General features: G+C 31.4%; 4 protein-coding genes and 1 non-coding gene across 5 annotated transcripts; 4 read left to right on the top strand and 1 right to left on the bottom strand.

The window, feature by feature from the left end:
- Window positions 1-519: 519 nt before the first annotated feature.
- Window positions 520-592, bottom strand: PPL_12328. Its single transcript has one exon. It is a non-coding gene; the product is annotated as a tRNA-Lys (tRNA).
- Window positions 593-1,818: 1,226 nt separating this feature from the next.
- PPL_12327 (RNA-binding region RNP-1 domain-containing protein) lies at window positions 1,819-3,476 on the top strand (the record flags this gene model as incomplete). The annotated part of the gene is made up of 7 exons (XM_020583065.1): window positions 1,819-1,981; window positions 2,181-2,521; window positions 2,607-2,741; window positions 2,839-2,926; window positions 3,017-3,055; window positions 3,139-3,285; window positions 3,364-3,476. The coding sequence occupies 7 exons, from the start codon at window positions 1,819-1,821 to the stop codon at window positions 3,474-3,476; spliced, it is 1,026 nt and encodes a 341-aa protein (XP_020429846.1).
- Window positions 3,477-5,397: 1,921 nt separating this feature from the next.
- Window positions 5,398-7,799, top strand: PPL_12326 (G8 domain-containing protein; the record flags this gene model as incomplete). Its single annotated transcript, XM_020583064.1, has 4 exons — window positions 5,398-5,809; window positions 5,910-6,859; window positions 6,941-7,587; window positions 7,787-7,799. The coding sequence occupies 4 exons, from the start codon at window positions 5,398-5,400 to the stop codon at window positions 7,797-7,799; spliced, it is 2,022 nt and encodes a 673-aa protein (XP_020429845.1).
- Window positions 7,800-7,996: 197 nt separating this feature from the next.
- PPL_12325 (uncharacterized protein) lies at window positions 7,997-8,584 on the top strand (the record flags this gene model as incomplete). The annotated part of the gene is made up of 1 exon (XM_020583063.1): window positions 7,997-8,584. The coding sequence occupies one exon, from the start codon at window positions 7,997-7,999 to the stop codon at window positions 8,582-8,584; it is 588 nt and encodes a 195-aa protein (XP_020429844.1).
- A 248-nt stretch (window positions 8,585-8,832) lies between these two features.
- On the top strand, window positions 8,833-10,542 carry PPL_12324 (AATF family protein; the record flags this gene model as incomplete). Its single annotated transcript, XM_020583062.1, has 4 exons — window positions 8,833-9,062; window positions 9,134-9,317; window positions 9,411-9,502; window positions 9,570-10,542. The coding sequence occupies 4 exons, from the start codon at window positions 8,833-8,835 to the stop codon at window positions 10,540-10,542; spliced, it is 1,479 nt and encodes a 492-aa protein (XP_020429843.1).
- Window positions 10,543-11,690: the final 1,148 nt, after the last annotated feature.

Below are 11,690 nucleotides of genomic sequence, written 5' to 3'. Positions count from 1 at the left end.
CATAGATGAAGATGTTGTAATCAGATGTGTAGTAGCATTTGGTTGGTGGAAATTATAGTTGGAATTGACATCATCAGTCAAAGGTGTAGTGACGCGATCGAATGATTCATACATGTATCTCCAACCATGACATCGATATCAGCGCACTATTAAAGAATCTGACTGTGACAACGGTGATCTATTGAATTTACATACCTTAACATACATGTTAGATATCGTTCCTATGCTGGATATCTCAGTGTGAGGTGCCACTGCACGACAATGGTCGACTTTCTTACTGTGTTTTTGTATTTCTTGGTCGATGAATGTGCTTTTTTTAAACAGAAAATATAATAAACTAGAGTATGGTAACATTTTGACTCAACACACAACACAAAGCACAACACACAACCAATGATAATATAAGTATAAGCTATGTAAAACATATAAATAGGTCATTAAGTATGGTGATTTTCAAAAAAAAACAAGTAACCAACCGCATGCGGAACCACCATTGATCGATCTCAGGGAAAAATTATCCGCCCAATGGGGGGCTCGAACCCCCGACCACAAGGTTAAAAGCCTTGCGCTCTACCGACTGAGCTAACTGGGCGATTTTGGTGAGGAAAAGAAACCAAAATAAAATTTTATTACAAGTTCAAAATTAAAATTCAAAATTTTGATTGAAACTTTACCAAATTCAAAAATAATTCTATCACCTTATAAAACTAAAGAATTTTGTAGACCTAGGTACTTTCCAGCTAAAATTTTGTAACAAATGTGAAAGTATTATTTGATTTTACCAAATTTCTGCATTAACTTCAAATAAATAAATAAAAAAATGAAACACTATACTTAAATATAATTATATATATATGATAGATTCAATTATGATTAATGCTATTATTATTTGCAGAGCAGCAAATCTAATTGATTAAATGCATCAAAAATAAAAATCGTATGCTAAAAGTCGAATGAATAATCTGGACATGAAACCAAATCATTTTGAAACGAAAAAAAAGAGTCTAATATTAAAACAACCAGGTCTAATGAAACGAAAGAACATATAAAAAAAATTGAATGGAAAAAAAAAAAAAAGATCAGAGTTGAGTTAGTTCACACCCCACAATTTTGACAAAAAAAAATATCAATTTTTAATTTAAAAAAAATTAAAACAAAAAGGAAGTGTGTTAATAATCATATCTTCATGATGTGTGAAATGAAAAAAATTAGAAAAAAAATAAAAATAAAATTACTCACACAATAGAGCAATAAAAGCCAAACAACCATACAGTTCCTTTGTTGGGTATCTTATTTTAACTATTTATCTATCTTTTTTTATAGTTATATATATTTATTTTTATATTTAATCTTTTTGTTTTTGTTTTATATATATTTCTTTTTTCTTTTTTGTTTTGTTTTTTGTTTTTCTGTGTGTTTTGTTTTTGTTTTAAATATTACAGCTGTTATTTAGAAAAAAAATAAAAAAAAAATAAAAATATTTCATAGATATCAGATATTTTTGTTGGTGAACATAAAAAAAAAAAACAATAATAAATAAATAAATAAATAAAATAACATAATATTAGAATAATAATAATAATAAGAATAAGATAGAGATTACATTATTTAGATTTTACAATAACTAACTACCAAATACTACAAAAAAAAAAAAGAGTAAATTTTAATTAAAAAGTTTTTTTTTTTATTTAAAAAATAAGTAACATTTCAATTCTAACATGTGTTTACTTTTTTTAGATACTTTTTTTTATTTTTCAGTTATTTTTTAAATCATATCAAATCGTTTTTTATAATAATTAAACAAATACATTGGTAATTATGCAATCTATTCAACAACCACAACAGAATATTGGATTCAAGGTATTTGTAGGTCATATCCCCCTCTCTTTCAAAGAGGAGGAACTCTCTGGAATCTTTGAAAAGTTTGGAAATATTTTGAATATTTCTATCATTAAAGACAAGCGTACCAATGTTCCAAAAGGTAATAAAACAAAGATAAGTGAGAGATAGTACGAGGATTAGGATATGGGAATGGATAGTTGGATAATAACATTTGGATCCAAGCATTTGTCTTGTACACAGCAGAATAGAAATAGATTGAAAATAGATTAGTACAGAGACAACAACAACAACAAGTGAATAAGTGATTAATAATTGTTATCAAATGTAAATTTAAATAGGATGCGCATTCATTAGTTTCTCAACAAAGGAAGAAGCAGATCTCGCCATCAACACTGTCAACTCAAGCAATCAATTCCTTGGAGATGTAACCAAGCCACTCCAAGTCAAATACTCTGACAATGAAATTGAAAAGATGGAGAGAAAGCTTTTCATCGGAATGTTGGGTTCCGCCGATGAAGATACTGTTACCAGTGTCTTTGGCAAGTACGGTGCAATCGAAGAGTTAACTATCGTCCGTGAGAAGGAAGGACGTCCAAAGGGATACGGTTTCATCAAATTCTCTGCAAGAGAAGAAGCCGAGGATGCCATCAGAGAATTAGATGGAAAACACACTTTTGCTGTAACTATCATAATTAAATTAGACAAAACAAAACAAATCAAAACAAAGCTAATTGTTCATTTTACAACTTGTTATTTAATCATAGGGTTCATCCATCCCACTCATTGTCAAGTTTGCTGACACCGAAAGACAAAAGCGTAAGAAGCAATTGATGAACACACAAACTCAACCACAAAATACATGGGGTGGTGGAGGAAACAACTTTTATCAACAACCAAATGTATGTACAAAACAAATTATAATGCAAAAACAAGCAATTACTAATTCTTATTGATATCTTTATATATATATATATATTGTTTTTTTTTTAATTTCAGCAACAACAATTCCCAATGTATTATGATAACATGAATATGCACCAACACCAAGTTAACAACAATCCATTCCAACGTTATCAACCAAGATGTATGTTTCTTTCAGATGATGGTGTTGCAACAACAACAACAACAATCAATGTTTAGTAGTTGTATTAATATATTAATTTTCAATTTTTAGCCACCAATGTTTATCAAATGAATCAACAATACAACGAATGTAAATAGATGACAACATATGATATACCAACCAACCAACGAATTGAATACTAATCTTTTATAATCTCTTTTTTTTATATATAGTTCAACAAGAATCAAGTGATTTGTTTATTTACTATTTGCCACAAAACTATGGAGATTTGGAACTCAAGATGTTGTTCCAAACCTACGGAAATGTTATCAGTGCTAAAGTCTTTATTGATAAAGCTACTAATCAATCTAAATGCTTTGGTAATTATTATTAATATTATTGAATCACAATTATCATGTTTATAAACTCATATCAATCATTATCTTTTTTCTATTTAGGTTTTGTTACTTATGACAACCCACAATCAGCTCTCAATGCTATCAATGATTTGAATGGTTTTGCAATTGAAGGAAAGAAGCTTAAGGTCAACTTCAAGAAAGAGAGAAACTAAAAACCCAACTCAATCATCTGTATTATTATTATCCTCATCCCCAAGCCTATTAAAAAAAAAAAAAAAAAACCAAACTAAAAATCATTCACCAAATAGGTTCACTTCACCACCAACTCTTCTTCTTCATTTTTCTGTTTCTTTTTTAAACAACAATCCTTGATCCGTCATATTTTTGTATAATATAGTAGTATCAACAGGAATTATAGAATCTCAACAATCCACCACCACCATCACCACCTAATAATAATAATAATACCCCAAAAAACATCCACATCCAACAAATCAAATCTTCCTCCCTTCAGTGCCCATCATTCATCCAACTCATCGCACCACCCTTCATCCAATATTTAATCAAAGCATATTGCTATGATATTAATCCACTTCGCCAAACCAAAAAAAAATAAAATAAAATAAACGATTATAAAAAAAAAAAAACAAAAAATTTTCTAAAAACTAAAATAATAATAATTAATCAGAACATCTAACTACACCAAAATAATATTAATATTGGTTTTAATATCAAAATAATAATTGATATTTTCTTAGTTTGCAAGAAAATGATGAAACTACAAAGTACAAACGATAAGTACAACCAACCAAAAGGGATAATCTAAATTTAGTTACTTCAACAATCAAAAACCGTTATAACGAACTAAACCATCTCCTCAATTTATATGTTTTTAAAGAAGATACCTTTTAAAAAAAAAAAGATATATTAAAAATTTAATTTGAGTTTAAACAATTTTAAAATGATCAGACGACGTTGCAACTATATATTGGACTTTATTTGAAATAAATGTGGAGTCGAAAAATAGGATTTAGATGTTTTATAAAAACTATATCTTTTTAATTGAAAATCAAAAGCAAAGGTTTATATTTTTCTTTTACAAAAAATAATTAATCTAAATAGTTTTTAAACATATTGGACCAACCATTTTTTTTTTTTTTAAAGTGTGGTGAATTTTCATTGTTTTTTTTTTAAAAAAAAAATCCAAAAAATTTGAAGTGATACTTTTTTAAATTAAGAGATTTAATCTCTTGGAACCGATTTTATCAGAATAAGATAAATCGAATATGAAATTAAGTTCTGTTCTAAAGGTAAGTGGACTCCACCCAGACCATACAAGAGGTAAGGACAATCTTTAGGAATATTATTTTTGAACCCTGTATTACACCATTTCCATATACCGGACTGTTTCAAAAAATTCTGAAATTATAATACACTTTATTATTTCATTATTTTAAAATAATTCTTAATTTTTAGTCCAACTAAATTTGTAACTGTCAAAGTTACACAAATATAACAAAAAAATAATAATAATAATTTTTTAAATTACAATTTAATAATCTATACCAAATATAAATATCGATAGCAAAAGTCAATTTCATACATATTGATCAAATAGTTTAAATTATTATAAACAAAATCATAATATAGATAAAAGAGATTTTTAAATCTCTATTTTTTTTTTTAAAAAAAAAATTATTATTTCCTTATCATATTTATTATATTTCATGTATGTATAAATCTTCATTTTTTTTTCGTCTAAACATCATCTTTGGATTCACTCTGTGATTAAACAATATAACATTCAGAATTGAAAATGAAAATTGTCAGAAAATACTATTTGATTTCAAGATTTACTCAAAAACCCACTTTCTTTAAAAATAATTTATTATAAACGCGACTGGTCAATTGAATTTATTAAAGTTGGCAGTCAATGTTCAACAATCGAAAGTAGAGGATTTTTGATTTAAAATCAAATTTAAAAATTGTTTAAATGATGTTTACAACTGTTAACTGTTTCATATAATACATTCTAATTATCAGAATATATTAACTGTTTTTTTTTTTTAATTTCAATTTTGTAACATTATTTTTGTAATATTTATTTATTTTCTAGAAATCTAATAGAAAATAATGGTCTTTAAAGATTCCAAATACACAAAAGGTTTAAAGTCATCCTTTTTAGTGTATTTGTTGGTTCTGTTGTTTTTATCCCCCATTCCAGTAAAATCTCAATCGTCACCATGTAAAGGTCCGGATTCAGATCCAAGCCTTCAAAAATGGAGTAGTAGATCGACATGGGGAGGCAATCTTCCAGGTAATGGTGATTTTGTACAAATAAAAACCGGCATGAAAGTATTGTTGGATATCATCACACCCAACCTAACCCAAGTGTGGATCCAATCGGGTGCCCAACTTGTATTTTCCTCTGCAAATCCTGTCGAACTAATTACTGGTGGTATTCTAATCGAAGGAAGAATGGATATTGGTGATGATCGATGTAGATTCAATGGTTCTGCAACCATTACTCTAATTGGATCAGATAGTAAGTATAATTTAATTAATTTTATAACAGTTTTAAAAATAGAAGATTTTTTTTTCTCTAACATTGTTTTTTATAATTACAATTATTTTAATATCTCAAGATGAAGGATATTCTGAAGCAAAATATGATATGTTAAAAAAATATATTGGTGTTTTGCCAGGTGGTAGATTAGAGTTACATGGTATTATGAGTTATCCAATTCCAAGTTGGCTATTTTTAACAAAGACAATTAAGCCTGGAGATAGATTGTTGAACTTGAATGCCGATGCCTCTAAATGGCCAGTTGGATCGAAAATTGCTATTGGTGCAACCGATTTCGATTACACTCAATCCGAAGAGAATGAGATTATGGCGTGCGCAAACTGCTCCTCCAATCAAATTCTGCTGAAGCAACCGGTGCAGTGGTATCACTATGGTGAGATTACCTATGGAATCGACGAACGTGCTGAAGTCGGTTTGCTCTCGAAAACTATAAAGATTCAAGGTAGAATGTCCGACACCTGCAATGGAGGCTCCCTCTGTCAGTTCTTTAATTTCGATACTCTGGGCGGTCACATCAAGGTCATTCAAAACTTTAGCTCCGTTCACATCCAAGGTGTTGAACTCTACAAGATGGGTCAAACCTACAATCTTGGATACTATCCAATTCATTTCCATATGTGTGGTGACGTTGATACTGGTGTCTATGCTTCTTGGCCAACCTTTGTCAAAGACAATTCCATTCATCATACACTCTCACGTTGTCTTACCATTCATGGAACCAGTGGTCTTATCGCAGTCAACAACTTTGCATTCGACCACATTGGACATTGCTATTTCTTTGAGGATGGCTCTGAACAAAGAAACTACCTAGACTCCAACGTTGGTCTGCTTACGAGAACTGGATACCTACTTCCATCCGATAGAGATTGCGATCTATGTTTATACCTAACACCAAAAGATTTCAATGGAAATCCAACTTCTTGCAGTGAATGTAAAGCAACCGCAACTTTCTGGGTAACCAATCCAAACAATGTTTTGAGAAACAACATTGCTGGTGGTAGTGCTTTTGTATGTATACAATTAATTGTTTTTCAAATTGTTATCTCTAACTAACTAGCAATTTAAATTGACTCTCTAAATTAACAATAGGTTGGTTTTTGGTATCTATTCCCTCCACATCCATCTGGATTATCACAACCATTATATCCATATATATCACCATCCTATACAACCATTGGAACATTCTACAATAACAAAGCTCACTCCAATGCAGACACTGGAATGAATGTAGATCAAAGTCATCAAGTGGTTCAACCAAGTGCCGCCAATCCAAATCAATATATGAGTATGACATACGCTCGTTATAAACCTCGTGTAAACCCATTGGATCAAGACTCTGCCATTGCACCAGCATACTTTTATCGATTTGTATCCTACAAGAACAAATGGAGAGGACTATGGGCTCGTGGTGGTGAACTGTTCTTCATTGACTGTCAGTTTGCCGATAACGCTATCAGTGCTACTCTGGCACAGGAAGGTGTGATGCCTGCGGATCCCGGTAGCTCTCAGAATATGATAGGCAGTTTGTTCGTCGCAGAGTCTGGCAATCTCGGAATGAGTTACAACGGAATCAACATGTACAAAGGTAGAACCATCGCTGCTTGGCAAGAGTTCACCCAACGTGGAATCGAGCTATACGACGGTCCTATCAACTGCGCTTGGTCAACGTTTATCAATTTCAACTCGGACGGTGTCAGAAACATGTCTGCCATCGGATGGGTACTCTACGACGACTGGTATTTCAACCCAAAGAACAAATTCCAAGGGCTTACTTTCCAGAATACCAACACACGAGTTCTCACGCTCATTGCCGATAACGACGGTTCCAAGAATGAAGTGTTCCTGGACATTGATGGATCGGTCACCGGAACGGCTGGAGCAGCTGTCATACATAACAATCCATACTTTTACTCACCACGATGCATTCCCAATCAGTCGTGGAACATGAGTGTTTGCTACGAGAAGATGGCATCTTTGTACATCTACAATATGAATATCGCTGCAACTCGATTCCCGAATGGCGTGGCTGGAGTAACGATGATTCGTGACCAATACAGCTTCTACCGACACACTCTAGCGGGTGTTCCCAACTCCAACCCAACCAATGTGTTTATGCCACTGGTCATGATAGGCCGTACGTACACCATGCATTTCTCGCACCCATCGCCACCTCAGCTGCGTCTACAGATGACCAATTTCGATCAGGGCGATACCATTGTCGTCGGAGTATGCTATCCAACGTGGGGAGTAAACTTTGTCGTCCAGCGAAACTTGGTCTACGGTTGGCATACCGTTGTCACCAACATGACACAAGGAAACTCTATCGCCGATGTCAACAACGATGTCCAAGGAAATACATGGTACTACGACCAGAGAACCGGTTTACTATTCCTCAGATTCACACAGCTGAATGCACGACCCTGGACACAGTATTGTCCACTCGAGGGTTGTGAATCTCTAAATATTGTCGCTTCCGGATCCGGTATGGGAACGAACACCGGTGACTGCTCGGGTGCCGCCTACGGAACTGGAACCTACGCCAAGATGGAGTACGCAACACGTGGTGGTTGCAATGGATCACCAGAGCTAGAATATGACTCATGTGGTATATGTGGTGGAAATGGTTCACTATGTGCTAAAGGTACCAATGACATCAATGCTTCCACTAAACTAATAATTTCAACTCCACTACTTTCTTTAATTTTCATTTTAACTCTATGTATATTATTATAATCAAATTACATTTTAAATAAACTAAACCAAACTAAATATAATCTAAATCATATCAATAAATATGATAAGAATCATTGATAAACATTAATATAACTGAAAAAACAAATTTAAAAAATAAGAAAAATAAAAATAAAAAAAATTTAAATCACAAACAAAATTGAAAAACGAACGAATCATAAATTCTTACTTTAATTATTTTATTTTTTTGTTTTTCTTTTAAATTAAGAATAGCTAGTTAAATAAGAAGAATGGTTGGAAAAACTAATAAGAAAAGTAGTGGTGGTTCAACAGTGGCAGCTAAAAAGAAGAATGATGCTCCTACCAAAACAAGGTCAAAACCAACAACATTGTCAGATGAGATCACACAATTAGTAAGCGATAATGCACCAAAGTCATTCGATCCAGAAAGTGCAGAGTTTGGTGATGTTAGTTTATATAAACCAACCGATGAAGATTTCGGTGATATCATGGATGATAAGTAACTATCAATTCAAAAATTGTAATAACATTATTTAATATATCCTAACTGTAACTATTCTCTATTATTAGCAATCAAAATGTTAGAATCAGAGGTGAGATACCATCAGCTTTTACAACTGGAAAATACGCTGGAAAGAAATCATCTAGAAAAGAAAACGATCTTGAAGAAGATGAAGACGAAGAAGAAGATTTTGATGATGATGTTGATAATCAAGATGATATCGACGATGCATTTGAATTTGAAGATAGAGTTGTACGTATTTCCATTCACCTTTGTTAATTAGACCTTACTTTATCAATTCTCATTCTCCTTAAATTCATTTATTCATTCTCTCGATATTTATAGTTATCATCAAATACAATTGATGAAGCAGATATTCTTATGAAACAATTGGAACAAGAAGGTGATGAACAAGATGACGATGAAGATACCGAACAGTATGTAGAGATAACATAACATTTAATACAAGGAGAAAAGATACTAATGAATTTAAATGCTTTATAGACCAAAATTAGTTAGTAAGAATTCAGCTATTTCAGCATTGGAGGAATTAGAGAAAGCAAAGAATACAAAGAATCAAACCGATCTGTTCGATGAGTTCCTGACAACTAGAATTCATTTACAAAAGACTATCGGTATTGCCAATAGACTTCCAAAACCAGTCGATCACAAACTGCTGCTTCAGGACGAGGAGATTAAGCTCAAGTTTGAAGAGGCTGTCGGAGAGGCCAAGTCGTTGCTGGGCGACTTGTTCTCGCTGCAGAGTGAACTTGTATCGAGAAACTCTGAGATACAGCAACACAAACAACAGTCAAACAAACGTCTCAGAGAATCTGATACTCTCGGTGATATTTGGACACACATAGAGGAGCAGAACACTCGTCTTTTCAAGTTTGCCGGTGAGTCGATCGAGAAGTGGAACAACCGTGTCAACCTCACAGTGAACACTGGCAGCGGCGGTTCGAAATCATCAAAGAATCTCAAATCGATCAATCAATCCATAATGACACAAGTCAACAATACATTGAACGATATCGAAAGACTACATAAACGTACACGTCTAAAGAGATCACAATATACAATTTTTGGTCAACAACAACAACAACAACAAAATAATAATAATAATAGTAATGATAAAAAGATTGAAGAATATGACGATGAAATATTTGATGATACAGATTTCTATCAAGTTTTATTAAAAGAGATTGAAAAGACAAGTACAAATGAACAAGAGATTGGTTCGCAATACTGGAAGGAGATGCAAGCATTGAAGAAGAAGAACAAGAAGCGTCCAACCAACAACAAAGCATCCAAGGGAAGACAACTCCGTTACGAAACCTTTACAAAACTCGAAAACTTTATGCCACCCGTACCCGCACCACTACCACCTTGGAACCTCGACGATCTTTTTTCAAATCTTTTTGGTGGTATCGGTGTTGGTGATGCCATCACCACTGGTGGTCCATCATCCAACTAGTAACTTTTAAAAATAGAAAAGTAGAAAATCAAAAAAATAAAAATACTTTTAAAAAAAAAATAAAAAAAAAATATAATAAATATTGTATTTATATAATTAAATCAATTCCCGTTTGTAATTAATTAACAATATTATTATTATGATATAAAATATGAGATACTGGTGGCGAGTTGGTTTCTGAGTAAGGCGGGCTTTTATTTTCGGCAAGAACAATGACATTATCTAAAAAAATTCATTTTTATTTTTGTGATTTTTTGTATTTTTTTTTTTTTGAAAAATTTTTTTCAATTTTTTTTTTTTTTCAATTCTCTCACTGTGTGTCAATACTAAGGCTCACATAAAACAAACGAAAGTTCTTAACCAGCACTATCGAGTTCAAAAGGTAAACATCATATAATAGTATAATAATAATAATAATTATAAGTTTGTCTGTCTTGTTGTTCTATATTTAATTTAATTGAAGTTTAAATATGCATTTCATATTTTAAAATAGTAGAGATTTTTTTTTTTTTTTTTTTTTTTTTTATCTATACATGTACCATCAACAAATACATATAATGTTTATAGATATAGATAGATGGATCAGTAAATTATTGCAATAAATGTTTAGATTTAGATAGACGATGAAGAGTTATTATAATTACATGATAATTTTTTAAAGAAACGACGATTAATAATAATAATTTGTTCTTGTTGTTGGATGATTACAAAATATAACAATTCCATCAATATTCCTAAATTCCTACATTATTAACTAAACGAAACATCAAATTTGGTTTGGTCGAGCCAATCAAACAACAACAATAATAATTGTCTATCTATTCCCTTAGTTTATCTATTGATTTTTTTTTGTTTTATTTTTATTTTTATTTTTTTGACCTAAATATCACACTAAACATCACAACAACAAACAACAACATCCTCATAAATAAACACACACATATATACAAAACAACTCCTAAAAACAAAGATGGAGGTTGAGAAGAGGTCGTTTTTCTACTTTTTTCTCACTATCCTTGTGTGTATGTGTTCACATTAAAAAAAATAAAAAAAAAATAAAAAAAAATTTTTTAGTCGTCGTTCGATAAAAATAAAATTTAAATAATTTAAATACAAAAAAAAAAAAAACTAATAAGTTCTCAAATACT

The sequence above is a fragment of the Heterostelium album genome (genome assembly GCF_000004825.1).
Source record: "Heterostelium album PN500 unplaced genomic scaffold PPL_scaffold10, whole genome shotgun sequence".
In the NCBI taxonomy this organism is placed as follows: Eukaryota; Evosea; class Eumycetozoa; order Acytosteliales; family Acytosteliaceae; genus Heterostelium; species Heterostelium album.
The sequence above is the reverse complement of the archived record's forward strand: the minus strand, read 5'-3'. Positions and strand labels throughout refer to the sequence as shown.